Below are 15767 nucleotides of genomic sequence, written 5' to 3'. Positions count from 1 at the left end.
ATTGAACCCAGGTCCTCTGGAAGAGCAGTCAGTGCTCTTAACCATTGAGCCATCTCTCCAGCCCCATTTTTTTTTTTATTTTTAAGAAAATTCTTGACTATATACTAGTTGTAGTTTAATGATTTATTAATTACTTCTGGGGCTTAATAGTTGTCAATTCTTATGGGGAATTTTGATTAATAGATTTCTTTCAGGATTCATCACTGTGTTTCAGAGAGTCTTCATTTTATGAAAACCAGGCTCCAACAGTTATATAATTTTGTTAAAAGTTCTGGTGGTCAAACCCAGGGCCAGGTTTGTGTTTTGCCAACTGACTACATCTCCATATGAAGCCCTATAATTTTATATTGATATGTTAATTAACACTTTATTCCTAGTGACTACATGCTCAGTTTCAAGAATGCCGATAGTCACTCCTGCAAGAATCCAGAAGCAAGGTCTAGAGATGTATACAGTATGGAGTTAACAACTGTGTCAGTCCATTACTAAATGATAAAAGTACAAGGTCAAAGCCAATATGCCACGTGAGGAATATTTTTTAAAGGAAGGAATGATAAACTTAGAGAAAAACGAAAGGTATAAACTGAAATGTCAGGAAGTGGAAGGAACTTGTGACAGAGCTGTGGTGTGTAATTTCTAGAAATACAGAATTAAGGCTGACTTGAACATGTCTAATAAGCAGGTGTTCTACGTGTAATGAGTACTTGGGTATATTCATGAGTGTGTCACAAAAGGAGCTGATACACATTGCCTTTGGTATGACCCCCTGTATCATGGGACTCTGTTCCTGCTGCTCCCATTTTGAACACGTGGTCTGAGACCTTTGTGAGAAATGAATGGCCTTAAGCTCGATCTCACAGGGCTCTTCCTCTCTGCTACAGAAGGGACTGAATGTGAGTGGTTATAGTTAGGAAAGGGACTCCTCTATTGAGAGAGCCTCTTGGAATCCTTATGGTCAAGCTCTTTTGGTAGAAAGGAAACATTAGGTCCCGCAGTTCTTTTGTGCTGCTCACCTTGATTTGATGATGTACCAGGCCAGGAAAGCCACCACAACCCCTGCACCAACCAAGAAGACCGATGTAGAGATAGCCACTGAAAAAGAACAGAACTAAGGTAGAATCATTTGACTCCCATGAAGGCATTCATGGCCAAGAATTGGTAAGTTATTGGTAATTTCCATTCCTGTCCAGGACAGATGTTCATCTAGCCAGCTTGTCATTATTAACATTTCTTGGGTCTAGAGAGAAACTCAGCAATTAAGAGTATATACTGGGGGGCTGGAGAGATGGCTCAGCAGTTAAGAGCATCGACTGCTCTTCCAGAGGTCCTGAGTTCAATTCCCAGCAACCACATGGTGGCTCACAACCATCTCTAATGGGATCTGACACCCCCTTCTGGCATGTGTCTGAAGACAACAACAGTGTACTCATGTAAAATAAATAAATCTTTTAAAAAAAATAAAAAGAGTATATACTGTTTCCCACCATATACAGATTACAAGCATCTGTAGTCTCAGCTCCTGGGAATTGGCTACCCTCTTCTGGCTTCTGTGGGTATTGGTACTCACACACACCTATCCCCAGCCGTCTCCCCCCACCCCCAGTGTAATTTAAAACAATAAAAATACATCTAAAAATTATAAACAAAAAGTGAAAGCTGGCTGAAAACACACTTAAGAGCCGGGCAGTGGTGGCACATGCCTTTAATCCCAGCACTTAGGAGGCAGAGGCAGGAAGATTTCTGAGTTTGAGGCAAGCCTGGTCTACAGAGTGAGTTCCAGGCAGCCAGGGCTATACAGAGAAACCCTGTCTCGAAAAACCAAAAAAAATAACAAAACAAGACAAAACAAACAAACAAAAAAACACACTTAAGAAATTTCCAACAAGTCACAACCACATGTACAGAAATTCTTGAGTCTAATGGGTGTTGGGCACAAAATATTCAGTCACGATGAGGCTGTGGATACTCTCTACTTTCACTAAGGGGATTTGCCCTCAGAGTTTTGTAATGACACTGTATCAGAAGCAGTAAAATCACAGGAGGAAAACACTGTTTCAGAAAGTCAATAAACTCAGCATGACAACGTTGTTACACAAATATTAGGAAACAATACATTAATGAAAGGTGTTTTGAGGTCTCAGATTGATTTTTTTTTTCTTTCAGATTTGTTGCAGGTAGACTTGTCTCCACACTGGCCGTCAAGCTCAGCACCCATTCACTGCTGAGGAGTGACTTATTGGAGAAGAGGAATTACCGGCAGTAAGGAGTGGGTACACTTTCACAATGCTTTCCCTGTGGTTTTTCGAATAAGAGTCAACATGTGCAGAGTCATTGTCAGGAAAAAAAGTCTCCTGGGCTGATGATATCACAAAACCATTTGAATTCCGAGACTTAACCCAGCCTCTTTTCAATTAATCCACGGAGTGTTGGACAAAAAATTGAAACCAGACTTCCGGAGACAATGAACTAACAGAGCATACATCAAGTTCTCCACCCTTTTGTGTTTCTGGAGGGAAAGGAGAAGGAAGGAGATGAGAGAGAACAGATGACTATAGTGCAGGGGACCACGAGAGAGAGCCTCAGCTCCACCTCCATATATATAGGCTGGGATTAAGATGGAGAAGGCAGCGGAGACAGCCAGGGCCAGTGTTCCAGGGCGATGATGAAATCACTGTGTGTGAATCAGAGGGAGCAGATTCTTCAGCAGACGGGGCAAACCAGGCTAGTCTTGCAGGAACTCAGGACTGAGTCTGCATCAGAGGAAGGTGCTGAAGGGAGAGCAACCACTCCTTAATCATGGGCTGAGGGTTTTTCCCCTCTCTTAGTGTCCTAGATTCATAAGAAGAGTTGAGCTCAGGATTTGAGAATGTAGTTAGAGTACTTGTCTACCAGGCAATGAGACTCTAGGGTCTATCGGTGGGACTGAAAAACAAATAAATTAAAGGCATGTTGGATTCAAACTGGACACTCAAAAATGGATTGCTTTAGCTCAGCCTTTAAAATTTCATAAATGGTGTGTGTGTGTGTGTGTGTGTGTGTGTGTGTGTGTGTTCTTTTGTATGAGTATGGGCATTCCTGCACCACAGTGATTATATGTAGGCCAGATATGAGGAGGTCAGATGGTAATCCCAGTTGTCAGTCTTCACTATCCACCAGTGAGACAGAGGCTCTTTGCTGTTCTCTACTGTGAATGTCATCCTGACTGGCCCAGGAACTTCTAGAGAGTCCCCATCTCTGCCTTCTATCTCTCCTTAAGAACACTGGAGTTACAGACATGAGCTACATGCCCAGCTTTGCATGGCTTCTGACTGTTGAACTCAGATCCTCACACTTGCATTGGTAGATTGCTTTTACCAACTGAGCCATCCTCCCAACCCCAATATCTTAAAATCAGCTATCAGTATTTCAGAGCAACTCAGAACCATCCCTAGTAAAGAGTTGGATATTCACTGGACAAGTAGCTGAATGGCTGGTGCAGTTGCCATCAAATGCAGAGCACATTGACTACAAGATACAGCACCATTCTGAAGAATTACCTTCACACTCCTAGTGAGCTGAGGGCAGCAGCAGAAGTGTTATTGCAGCTGGCGTGCTGGACTCACATTTTGTAATCAGGAGTCTTGGGCTAGTGAGTTAGTTAGCTCAGTGAGTAAACACATCTGTCACCAAGCCTGACATCCTGTTTTCAATACCTGGGAACTACACGGTGGAAGGTGAGAACCAACTTCCATAAACTGTCTTCTGAGCTCCCTCTCCCTTCCCTTCCCCCCTCTCTCTTTCCACAAATGTAATAATAAAGATTTTTAAAATAAAATCCGGAGTCTCCAATAAATATAGGTGAAGCTCAGAGATACTGGGATAACTGAAGTTTTTGACAAGAAAGGCTGTCAGGCGAACCAGCTGATAGTTAAGACAATGAAAATGTTAACCACAGTTTTTTACTATTTTTAAAATGTTAAAGTCTTTTAAGTTCTGGTATTCATTTGCTAATTCATTCAGTACTTATTGAGCACCAGCTATTGGCTGTTTCCTGTTGGATTAAAAGAAACGACTTTTTAAAATAGTGATGACTGGGGCTGGAGAGGTGGTTCAGTTTGTAGGAGCACACATTTCTCCTGCCAAGGTCCTAGGTTCAGTTCTTTTTTTTTCTTTTCTTTTTTTTCTTTTTAAAGATTTATTTATTTCATGTATATAAGTACACACTATAGCTGTACCCATAGTTGTGAGCCTTTATCTGGTTGTTGGGAATTGATTTTTAGGATCTCTGATCGTTCTGGTCAACCTGGCTCGCTCCAGCCCAAAGACTTATTTATTATTATAAATAAGTACACTGTAGCTGTCTTCAGACACACCAGAAGAGGGCGTCCGATCTCATTATGGGTGGCTGTGAGCCACCATGTGGTTGCTGGGATTTGAACTCCGAACCTTTGGAAGAGTAGTCGGTGCTCTTACCCGCTGAGCCATCTCTCCAGGCCCCAGGTTCAGTTCTTAGTACCCACAGTAGTTCACAATGCCTGTAACTCCAGTTCCAAGAGATCTAAGTGATGCTCTCTTCTGACCTCTGCAGGATCCTGTATACACAAGGTGTACTACCATGCATTCATACAGGCACATATACATAACATAAAAATAAACATTTTAAAAGAACAGTGAGAACCATCTGTATAACCTATTTTAAACACTATAGGCTGTGGACGTACCTCAGTGTGGAGCACTTGTCTAGTATGCCTTTGGGTCAGTCTTTATCATAAAACAACAAAAACAATAAAACAAAATACCAGAATATTGATTATTAGTTAATCGATTAAGCAACAACTATGGTCAGCCATTGCCTTATAGAGATGTGCGCAGCTAATTGCTTACACATGGAGAAAAAGGTTCTCACCCTGTGTCTAAGGAGCCAATGAGCATCTGCAGTGTGTAACCAATGGCGGGGTACTCGCAGATCTTGGTTGGCTGGTGTACTGGCTAGTTTTGTGTGTCAACTTGACACAGGCTGGAGTTATCACAGAAGGGAGCTTCAGTTGGGGAAGTGCCTCCATGAGGTCCAGCTGTGGGGCATTTTCTCAATTAGTGATCAAGGGGGTAGGGCCCCTTGTGGGTGGTGCCATCCCTGGGCTGGAGGTCTTGGGTTCTATAAGAGAGCAGGCTGAGCAAGCCAGGAGAAGCAAGCCAGTAAGGAATATCCCTCCATGGCCTCTGCATCAGCTCCTGCTTCCTGACCTGCTTGAGTTCCAGTCCTGACTTCCTCTGGTGATCAACAGCCATGTGGAAGTAAGCTGAATAAACCCATTCCTCCCCAACTTGCTTCTTGGTCATGATGTTGTGCAGGAATAGAAACCCTGACTAAGACAGCTGGGATGGAAGGTGTGTAAATGGCAAACTTTAAATACACTGTCACAAATGCTTTTACAAAACTAGACTGACCTTAATGTCAACATATGCTTTGTTAGCAAACAATAAAAACTCAACATCACATTTTCATTTCTTTGCTAAAAGTTTGGCTTCTCTTATAGTTAGGCATTCTCATGACTATATTTAATGAAGAAAACCTTATTTATAAATGAAGCTTGGTTTTGCATAGTCTGTCTAGAAGGAGGCACAGAATCCTGCTCCTGCCTCCCAGGATGCTTTGAGTAAGAGGAAAAAGCTTTTATTGTTCATTCTGTGCCAACTTTTGATCATTTTTATTTTAATTTTTTTTGAGATATGGTATTCCTGATACTATGTAAGCCGGTGGATTTTTTTTTCTTTTTTAAAGATTCATTTATTTTATGTATATGAGCACCAGAAGAGGGCATCAGATCCCATTATGGATGGTTGTGAGCCACCATGTGGTGGCTGGGAATTGAACTTAGGACCTCTGGAAGAACAATCAGTGCTCTTAACTGTTTAGCCATCACTCTACTCCCCCGCCCCATTTTAAGATTTGTTTATTTTATGTAACCAGGTGGATCTTAAATAGACAGTAATCCTCCTGCCTTAGCCTTCTGAGTGCTGAGATTACAGACATATGCCTCCATGCTTAGCTTAATGTTTTTATGGTTTCAGACCATGTGCAAATTATTAAGAATTTGAAAAGCAAATAAAAATTCTAAAACCACATGGAAAGAGTAATGTGCTATGTATCATAGGGGGAAATTATTTTGGCTAATTCTTGTATGTGTTCTTAAATCATGAATGTGTTTTTATTTACACGTCCTTGTCATTAAGTGAAAATTTCCATGAAAATATTCTTCAAAGAGTCTTTCTAAATTATCTTGCTTTTATCCATCAATTTTACCAACTATCCTTCTGTCTATCATTTTATCTGTCTATCTATCTATCTATCTATCTATCTATCTATCTATCTATCTATCTATCTATCTGTCTGTCTATTTACCTATCAATCATCTAACCATCCACCTGTTTTCCCCAGTGCTGCAGATGAACTGAGCTACATCCCCAGTTCTCTTTATGATTTTTAACTTTGATACAGGGTTTCACTAAGTTGTCCAGACTGGTCTTGCACTTGCAATCCTCCTGCCTCAGCCTCCTGAGTAGCTGAGAGTATGAACCTTCACCACCAGACCTGGCTTTGCATTTGATCATTTACAAAACCAACAAAACTGCTAATATATCTAAAGCTACATTTGCTTTATAGATGTTACTTAGTGCACAGGACCACAAAAGCCAGTGAGCTATTCTTAGGCAGGAAAACTTATGAACAGGAAATAAAAAGAGTTTAGACCATGTTACATTATAATCATGTTATTTTATCCCTTTAAAATTTTTTTTACCACTAAGCCCTTTATTTACAATTCTTTAATGATAAGTGGCGTGTAACACCCTTTCATATGCTAATATCCAACAGAATTCAATGCAGGAGACAACATTTGGACTTGAAAAAAATATCAGCAAGCACATGTCTCATAAAGGACTTCCATTGAAAATATTTTATGGTTTTTTTTTGAGATTGTAATATGACATCATCCCCCTTCCCTTTTCTCCCTCCAAACCCTTCCATGCACACCTTCTTGCTCTCTTTAAATTCATGGCATCTATTTTTTTTTTATTACTTGTTGTTACATTCATGTATGTATATACATATATATTCCTTTTTTTTTTTTTTTTGATTTTCGAGACAGGGTTTCTCTGTGTAGCCCTGGCTGTCCTGGAACTCACTCTGTAGACCAGGCTGGCCTTGAGCTCAGAAATCCGCCTGCCTCTGCCTCCCAAGTGCTGGGATTAAAGGCGTGCACCACCACCGCCCGGCACATATATATTCCTAAATACATGAATACAACCTGGGCAGCTAGTATAATGTTACTTGTATGTATGTTTTTAAGACTGATTCTTGGGTTTTAGATAACCACAGTCTGCTCTTCCCCTTAAAAATATTTATTTGTGGTGTGTGTGTGTGTGTGTGTGTATACATACTCATGAGTGTGCAGGTGCCCCCAGATGTCAGAAAAGGCTATTGTATTCCCTGGAGTTACAAGTGTTATCTCTGTGGTGTGGTGGGAATTAAACTCTGGTCCTCTGCAAGAGCAGTACATACTTTTCACCACTGAGCCATCTCTGCAGTGACTTTCGTTCCCTTTAAAGCCTGTCAGACTATAGTATTAGTGTCACAGACCGAGCTTGAACCTTGGATTTGTTGAGCAAACTCGCTGTCACTGAGCTGCACCCCAGCCCTCCCTTCTCTCCTGTTCTTCTCTTTCTTCTCCAAGATCTCCATCCACCTTCGCACAGCCACTGTTTGTTTTCTTCCTGCATGGCTTCCTTTCTCTTCTGTAAGGTCCCATGTCTTCTTTTCAACAGGGACCACTTGGATGGAGCTGTCTTAGCTATCTCTCTGTACAGTGCAGTGCCCCAGCCTGGGTGAGGTCCATGCAGCTTCTGGCCGATGGTGTTATCTTAGTGGCAGTGGCCGGCTCCTGTGGTTTCCTTATATGCCTGGATGTGGGTGGAGCCTAGTGGGACTTAACTATGAGTAGCTGGCCATCAAGTTCTTCTGTGGTGTACCAATTCCCTGCTTTGTATGCCACTAGTATGACAGTTAGAAGCTACTGATCTTAAGTGATCATGTCTAGACAAAGTCAACAACTAGGGCAGTCTACAAGTTATTCTCTAATGGAGACAGTTCAGAGAGGCAAAGGGTTACTGCTGGTTACTGTGGTAGAGTAGCCCTAATCAGGCTGTTGAGCATGCTGGGTCTGCTTTGTAGTGCCCTAGTTATGAACATACCAAACAAAAGAAGTACTCACCTTTTGTCATTCTGGAACTGTGTGGAGAAATCTCTGCAGTAGAGAGAGGAGAGACGAGTCAGGGCCGGACTCCCAAAATCATTAGAGTCTCATGAAGCTGGAGAGATTACCTACTATCTTAGAACCAAATTGGTATTAGCAAAACAAACAGATTAACTTGCTGAGGTGTTTGGTCACATCTAAGCATTGGCCTTGCCTTAGAAAGGAGCAATTGACGGTGGCTTTTCTACTCCACAGACCACAGCTCCACATTGGCAGATGTTTTTGCCACCCTCTAGCGTTCACATCAATAAGCCATGTCATATCTGAGAGGAAGAGTTTCCTTTCTGGTATCCTGACAGTGGGGATTGCAAAAACCAGCTAACCGTGATGGCAGGCAACAGGTGACTGGACCACTTAGCCCCAAACTGAACGTAAGTGGACCAAAGCTAATGCAGACATCTTCCTGCAAGATCCCAACCCAGTCTCAGAAGGAGTATGTGGGAAACTGGCCTGTCCTTATGCAAAGCTCAGGCTAACCTGTTATCCCGAGAGAGGTGGAGGCTGTAGGCTCCAAGGTCATTGTTGCTGCAAGAGATGGGGCTCGGGAAGACTTGTGACTGCCTGTCCCTGTAGTTCCTGCAGAAGTTGATTGGAATGGTGTCAGCCTGGAGCCAGGCATAATAGCTGTCTCTGTGGCCACTGTGGTATCTGATTTGGGAGATAAAGCTTCTGGCTCTGCAGGAAATTCCAAGACAGACATAAAAATTTAGACTAGTGCCTGGGACCCAAGGACTCACTTTAATGAGCCTGTCCTGGCCAACACCCTTTCAAATAACGGTCCCCTAAGTAGATGGCATAGCTATCCATTGAGTGATAATACTTGTGGTAACTCTAAATAATATAGTCATTGAGAGAGAGAGAAAGAGAGAGAGAGAGAAAGAGAGAGAGACAGAGAGACAGAGAGATAGCGACATAGACAGAGACAGAGATAAGCTTGTTCTCTGGAGACAATATGTTATGTTCTCAAAGACTTGATGCCAAGACACAGTGGAACTGTATTTGCAGAAGGCAGCTGGAATGCTGGTGTTCCCATCCAGTTCTGTTGTTGTTTCTTGAGACAGGGTCTATTATGGATCCCCAGCTGACCCGGAACTTGTTGTGTAAACCAGGATGTCTTCAAACTCATAGGGATCTACCTGGCTCTGTCTCCTGAGTGTGGAGATCAAAGGCGTGCGTCATCACACCTGACTACTTACATGTTGGCATTCTGAAGTAAGAAGAGCTTGATTCCAGCTTCCCTGAATGCCCTAGGCAGTATCTGAGGAGACTATTCTGAATTAGTTCCTGCTGGCATGCAGGATGCCTGGGTTTAGGTTCTTCCTTGTTCATTATTGGCAAATGGATGCCCTTAAACTATAAAGGGGCCTACCGGTTCCCTGTTCTCTATTCCCTTCCCATTGAAAATGGGACTGGTACGGTGGCAAAATCTAGCTCGGGAAATTCAGCCTGAGTAAAGCGTGGTAGGTGTCCTGGTGCTCCAGAGGCATGGTGTGTCCTGTTCCCATACTCTCCTAGCCAGTGACCATGTAAGAAATGCTCACACCCTTCAGTCCATTGGTACTACTCACTTGTATCTCTCCCCCCATAAACTACCAATCGTGCAGAGCACTCACGCCCAAACACTTGAGACCTCCCCAGTTGGTGTCAAGATTGTGATTGGACATGTTTATCTCAGTGGGGAATGCCTGAGACAAACCAAATATTTGGGACACAGAAGAAAGGCTGAGAGAGACGAGTTGATCATTTTTGTCTCTTGAGTAAACAGGGTGTGATTCAGACCACAGGGACTTGGGGATTTCTTTCATCTTAAGTCAAGTTTCTACCACTTTCTTCTATTTACATGTAACATACTCACCAGAAGAGACCCTGTTTTATTTTATTATTATTTTTTCCTAATAGTACTGGAAGTTGAACCTACAGACTTATGCATGCTAGGGAAATATTCTACCAATGACCTATAGTGCCAGCCCTATTTTACTACTATTAATTTTTGAGCCGGAGCCTTCTATGCTGTACAGTGGCATGAAATTCAGAAACCTCTCCATCCTCCTTAGAACAAATGTCCTCACCCTGGGTTGCCTCTGAACCACCCGAGGAAGCTTCTGTTCCTTCCTCGTGTTGCTGGTTCTCAGCTCTTACCCCAGACCAACTGGAGTTTTTTGGTAAGTTTCTTGTGTATTGAAGACTGACATATGGTGTTTGGGAAGGTCTGACCAGTTGAGCAAGTCAGAAGGATTGAAAACAGAGGTTTCTGTATTTGGGAGTGGAAGGAAGAAACAAGAAGAAACCATAAACAGGATAATGAAACATTAAAGAGAACAAAGCACTTAGTGGGAAATGAGAATATCACAGGGTGGAGAGCACAGATTTCATTCAGCTAGTGCTGAAGGCCTTGATCTAGCCTATATAACACACAAGTGAAGTACATTGAACTGGGTTCAGTGGCGCATACAGCCTGAGCATCCTGGAGGATGAGTTTGAAGCTAGCCTGGGATCCATAGTGAGACCTTGTCAGAAAGGAAGCAAAGAAGGAAGGCAGGGAGTGAGAGAGGGGTGATGTTCATGCAATATTTCTGTATTACAGCCTTGTGAGGGTTAGCTTTAACTTGTCACTTTAAATTGTCAATTTAAACTGGTTTGGTTTGTTAGCGTGTCTGTGGGGGGATTGTCTTGACTAAGCTAATTGATGTGGGAAGACCGACGCCACTGTCGGTGGCTCCATTCCATAGGCAGGGGCTCCTGAGCACCATTGAGAGTGGAGAAACTGAGCAGAGTACAACTATGCAAGTTAACATGCCCACTTTTATTTCTTTCTACTCTTGACTGTGGGGGTAATGTGACTGACTTCTTCAAGCTCCTGCCTCTGTGACTTTCCAACCAGGAAATGTGAGATAAAATGAATCCTTTCTCCCCTAAGTTGCTCTTTGTCAGGATATTTTAACCCAGCAACAGAAAAGACACTAGAACAAGCATCCAAATTAACTTGTTAATGATGAAGATTGGGAAGCTGGACTTGGTGGCACACCCCTTTAATCCCAGTAGTCAAGAGACAGAGGCAGATGAATCTCTGTGATTGTTTGAGGCCAACCTGGTCTACACAGTGAGTTCTAAGCAGCTAGAGCAACACAGTAAGACCCTGCCTCAACATACCCCCAACCCTCTCACTTAAAAAAACAAAAAAACCTCTCCAATGAGTCCTTCACACTGTCTTTATTTTCCCAAAAGGGGGCCCCATCATCATTACCCTTTCTTTGGTCTGTCTTGCCAAGAACATGTATGGTAGCAAGTGCTTTGAAAGACAGAGATAGTACCTCCCTCTGAAACAAAGCACAGGCGCATTTCCCACCAGTTATAAGACATTCAGGTTCTATGACTCCAGGCTTCGCTGGCACAGTTCAGCCTGCTACACATAATAGGGCTTGTATTCTTGCTCATTCTGCTGCCCAGTGGGCCAGACAGACATGCTCCTGCTTCTGCTTTCCTGTGCCATGTGGGAAATCCCTCCTTGGGGAGATAACTATAGTGAGATCAAATCTCAGATGCTTCTCAGTTCTCAATAAAGGTGAGTATCTACGGCTAACTACGGTCTGACATGTTAATGGCCAATCCTAAGCCATTGTGAATTATGCACATGTGAATTCTGGATATCAAGTAACTTTGACTAAAAAAACCCTAAGGCACTATAAGTTCTGAATCTTTTTGTTTTGGTTCGGTTTTGGGTTTTGGAAGAAGGGGTTGCTCTGTGTAGCACTGGATGTCCCGGAGCTTGCTCTCTACATCAGGCTGACTTTGAACTCAGAGATCCACCTGCTTCTGCCTCCCAAGTGCCACCACCGCCGGCTCTAAGTTCTGAATCTTATAAAGTTCTGTTACCTGGGCTTGCAGTGATCAACAGTGAGCCATGGCATCTACGATAAGGGAGCAGGGTAGGTGTTAGTTCTTCACGTGTTCCGAGCATTCCTACCTTTTTCAGGAGGGGAGGGGCTCTCTGGCTGTGAGGTCACCTTTGGTGTCACTACTGTTGGCACTGGACTGTAGTGAGCTAGGGAGGGGTCTCCTAGAGAGAGAATAGTCACATGGCATTTATGATTTCTGAGGGCAGAATCTGGGGCAGTTTTAGAACTAGCTACAAATAAAAATAATCAATGAATCAGTGCACATCCATTTCTGGCTTCCTGGGATGAGGCTAGAAAGCACAGGAAGTGGATATCAGTTTCCTGACTCAATGTACAGCCTGTAAACTGCTTTTCTAGTATCTTCCACAGGTCAATCATCAAATATCATTGTATGGGAATGATACATGCACCATCGGTTTTATCATACTAGTTTTTCATGGGGAAAACACAATATCACTCAACAGAGTTCATTTATTTAGGGAAAATATTGAGCATGCAAGAGCTAGGGAAGAACAGTGAAGGGAACTGGTGCTGGTGGTGATCAAAGGACCGTGGAGCAAAACCTCTGGATCAGATGAGACTGACTTAACGATCCCTCCAGCCTTTGGGTTCTGAGATCCCGGTGACAGGGCTGGAGCGATGGCTGTGGTACAAGCATAAGGATCTGGGTTCTGATCCCCAAATCACTTGTAAAACTCTGAGCATGATGGCCCAGGCAGTTCTGCACAGCTCACTACTTAGCCAGTCAGTAACTGCTGGGTTCAGTGAGAGACGGTGTGTCAAAACCAGGATGGAGAAGGACAGAGGAGGACATTCTAAGGTAGATCCCTGGTCCTCACATACATGGGATTCTTGCTGGAGTGTACTCTCCCGGAAGACTATGGGCTACTTTTTTTTCCCTAGGGAGCAGAAGTGGGGTTAGTGTTCCTGGAAGCACACCACCAAGTGGCTTCCATCCCCAAAATGCTGGCCTTCATCCAACTTTGGGTGATATTTTTTTTAAAAGTTGATTCTCATAGCCTTCATTGTTTTGTTGTTCTTTATTGTTCAGGCTGGGCCTGGAGCTTAGAGACCCATCTGCCTTCCGAGTGCTGAGATTAAATAAGGCATGCACCATCACCTCCTAGATTTTTTTTTTTTTGATTATTGTTGTTCTTGAGCATCAATTGGACACTAGAGGTGGGTAATGGAGGGGTACTCTGTTAGGTTTACCCAACTTCCTAGGATCCAGCAAACAAGAACAGTGTATGTTCTCCCGCAGACTTCTGCCTTGTTAGAGATCCAAAAAGCTCTCGGGGTGGTGAGTTTGAGCACACAGCCTCATCCATAGACAAACCTCCTGCTACTGTCACATCAAAACAATCACCAATGGTTGTAATAGTAACATTTACCAGCTTCTGCCTAATCCTACAAACCACTGTTGACATTACATGCATTTTCTGGGTGACCAACCAGAGTTCCAAGAAGCTAAAGGGTTTACCCAAGGACACAAAATGACTAAATGGCAGAGGTAGGAGGTGAACCAAGTTTGGGTGACAGAACCTATTGCCTATGTATTCCCACTGGGGGCAGGGAGCTGCTGCTTCATGTTCTACAGGCTTAGTTAGCTCCAGATCTCAGAACAGATCTCTCTGGCTCCCACAGTTCCCACATGTCAGCTCGATTCTCTGTTCAACCTCAGTTGGAGGCAGGGGACAGTGTGGAGACTGGCTACTTACTGATGCACTTGAGGCTGGGAGTTGTCCAGTGGGCAACGTTTGTGTTCTTGTTGATCACACACTCGGTCAGGGTGGATGTGCCAGCTTTCCGCTTGAAACCAGAGTTACAGACATATCTCTCCCTGGAGTTCACACTATAATTCTTGACCCGGATGTCTGCATGCTCAATAGATATGGGGGTTGGACATGTGGTGCCTACAAAGTGCATGAGAGGGAAGAGAGACGAGAAGACTGGGTTTACTCATGGATGTCCTCATGGGAGCCCAAGAATCAGCTCTGTAGCTAGGATTGAGCATATCCCAGGGGTCCCTGAGTGTAGTAGAAGCCAGGCACAAACACATGGGTATGCTGAGAAAGGACACCAACTATCCAAAAGTCTTCTAGGAGTTTCCTTTAAATTCCATCCAATCAGTGCAGCTGGATACCCAAGAGCCATCAGCAAACCCTCCCTTTACCACCCGCCCCCCCTTGCCCATCCATCTCCAAGCTCACAATATCTCTCGAAGCTATTCATCTTTTCCTATTTGGATCAAGTTTGTTTGAGGGATGTCACATTGTACTTTGGATCAATAACAAGAGACCCCAGACCAGTGTCCTTGTATGCCACCCCAGCAACCAACGTAATCGTTAGCCAGGTGTACTTGGCTTTTCTCTTCCTTGGGAGCCTGCTACTCTCACAGGGAAAAAAAAAAACAAAAACAAAAACAAAAACAAAAACAAAAACAAATTCATTAAGAAGCCTACAAGGTTTTGGTCAGAATCTGGCCTTCTGGATGTCTTTCGCCTTTGGTTCCCCATAATCAAAGGCCTTTGATTCTCCCTGATCTTCCTCCTTCACAAGCCACCATTCTTTCAGCTGACTCTCTCCCGCTAACCTTCTTTGCAGACTACCATGCTTACCTTCTAAGAAAACCCGTATTTGCTTACTGGTAGCCTGAGTCCTAAGGTTCTATGATCTTTCCCATCTATATTTGGCCCAGTCCTATTTGGCTCAACATTGTATTCTTGTTCCTAGTACAGTACCTGGAAATATTAGATGCTCAGATATGTATGGAAAGAATTATAGTTAGGCTTGGTGTGGAGGCTCAAGCCTTTAATCTCAGCACTCAGGAGGCAGAGGCGGGGGTGGGGGCGAGGGCGGGGGCAGAGGCAGGCAGAGCTCTGTGAATTTGAAGCCTGATCTTCTTAGTGAGTTCCAGGCCAGCTAAGGCTACCTAGTGAGGCCTTGTTTAAAACAAACAACAGAAAGGATGATGGATAAACACTTTTCTTCCATAACAAGCTAGAGTTTGACTCACTGGTGTGATTTAGTCCAGTTTGTTTTATTTACCTATATGTAGTCAGTTTTTCTGATTATTTCACGTTTTCAGAAGAAACTAGGAACAAGACAAACTGTTCCAAAGATGAACTTCCCTAGATAGGTCAGCTCTCAGGGTAGCCAGAGTTGGACCCACACTGCAAAACTCCAGCTAAAACCAGCTGCAGTGGGAGAGGTCTGTGTGGTAGAGGTAAGGAGTTTTAGAACATGATGTCTGAGGGTTCTAGAAATAGATGAGGGGTTCAAAATATTGGCTATTTCTAATGCCATAGTTGTGTTTGACTTCTTTTTAACCCCAGCACTGGGGAGGCAGAGGCAGGAGGATTTCTCTGAGTTAGAAGCTAGCCTGGCCTACACAGCAAGCTCTAGGAAAGCCAGGGCTACATTGAGAGATCCTCTCTCAAAACAACAATAACAACAACAACAAAAACAACCAAAACCTTTATGTGTATGGATGTCTTGCCTGAATACATGTGAACCACATGTATCTTTGGTGCCCAGGGAGTCCAGAAGAGGTTGTCAGATCTCCTAGAGCTGGAGCTAC

The 15767-nt window shown here is 43.4% G+C and overlaps 1 protein-coding gene across 4 annotated transcripts in view; it reads right to left on the bottom strand.

Annotated features, from left to right (window-relative positions):
- The window catches only part of Il15ra (interleukin 15 receptor subunit alpha), a 35756-nt gene that overhangs the window by 7780 nt on the left and 12209 nt on the right, over window positions 1-15767 (bottom strand). Inside the window, exons 2-6 of one of the 4 annotated variants that reach the window (XM_031359149.1) lie at window positions 13906-14100; window positions 12256-12348; window positions 8769-8867; window positions 8250-8282; window positions 1014-1092 (exon numbers count right to left, since the gene is read on the bottom strand). In XM_031359149.1, the coding sequence (XP_031215009.1) occupies window positions 1014-1092; window positions 8250-8282; window positions 8769-8867; window positions 12256-12348; window positions 13906-14100 (499 nt within the window). Of the gene's footprint in view, window positions 1-1013; window positions 1093-8249; window positions 8283-8768; window positions 8967-12255; window positions 12349-13905; window positions 14101-15767 lie in introns of all 4 variants that reach the window. The other 3 variants (XM_031359147.1, XM_031359150.1, XM_031359148.1) reach the window with 3 other exon arrangements.

The sequence above is a fragment of the Mastomys coucha genome, unplaced genomic scaffold (genome assembly GCF_008632895.1).
Source record: "Mastomys coucha isolate ucsf_1 unplaced genomic scaffold, UCSF_Mcou_1 pScaffold7, whole genome shotgun sequence".
NCBI lineage: Eukaryota > Metazoa > Chordata > Mammalia > Rodentia > Muridae > Mastomys > Mastomys coucha.
Note: the sequence above shows the minus strand (reverse complement) of the source record. Positions and strands in the feature narration are given on the sequence as shown.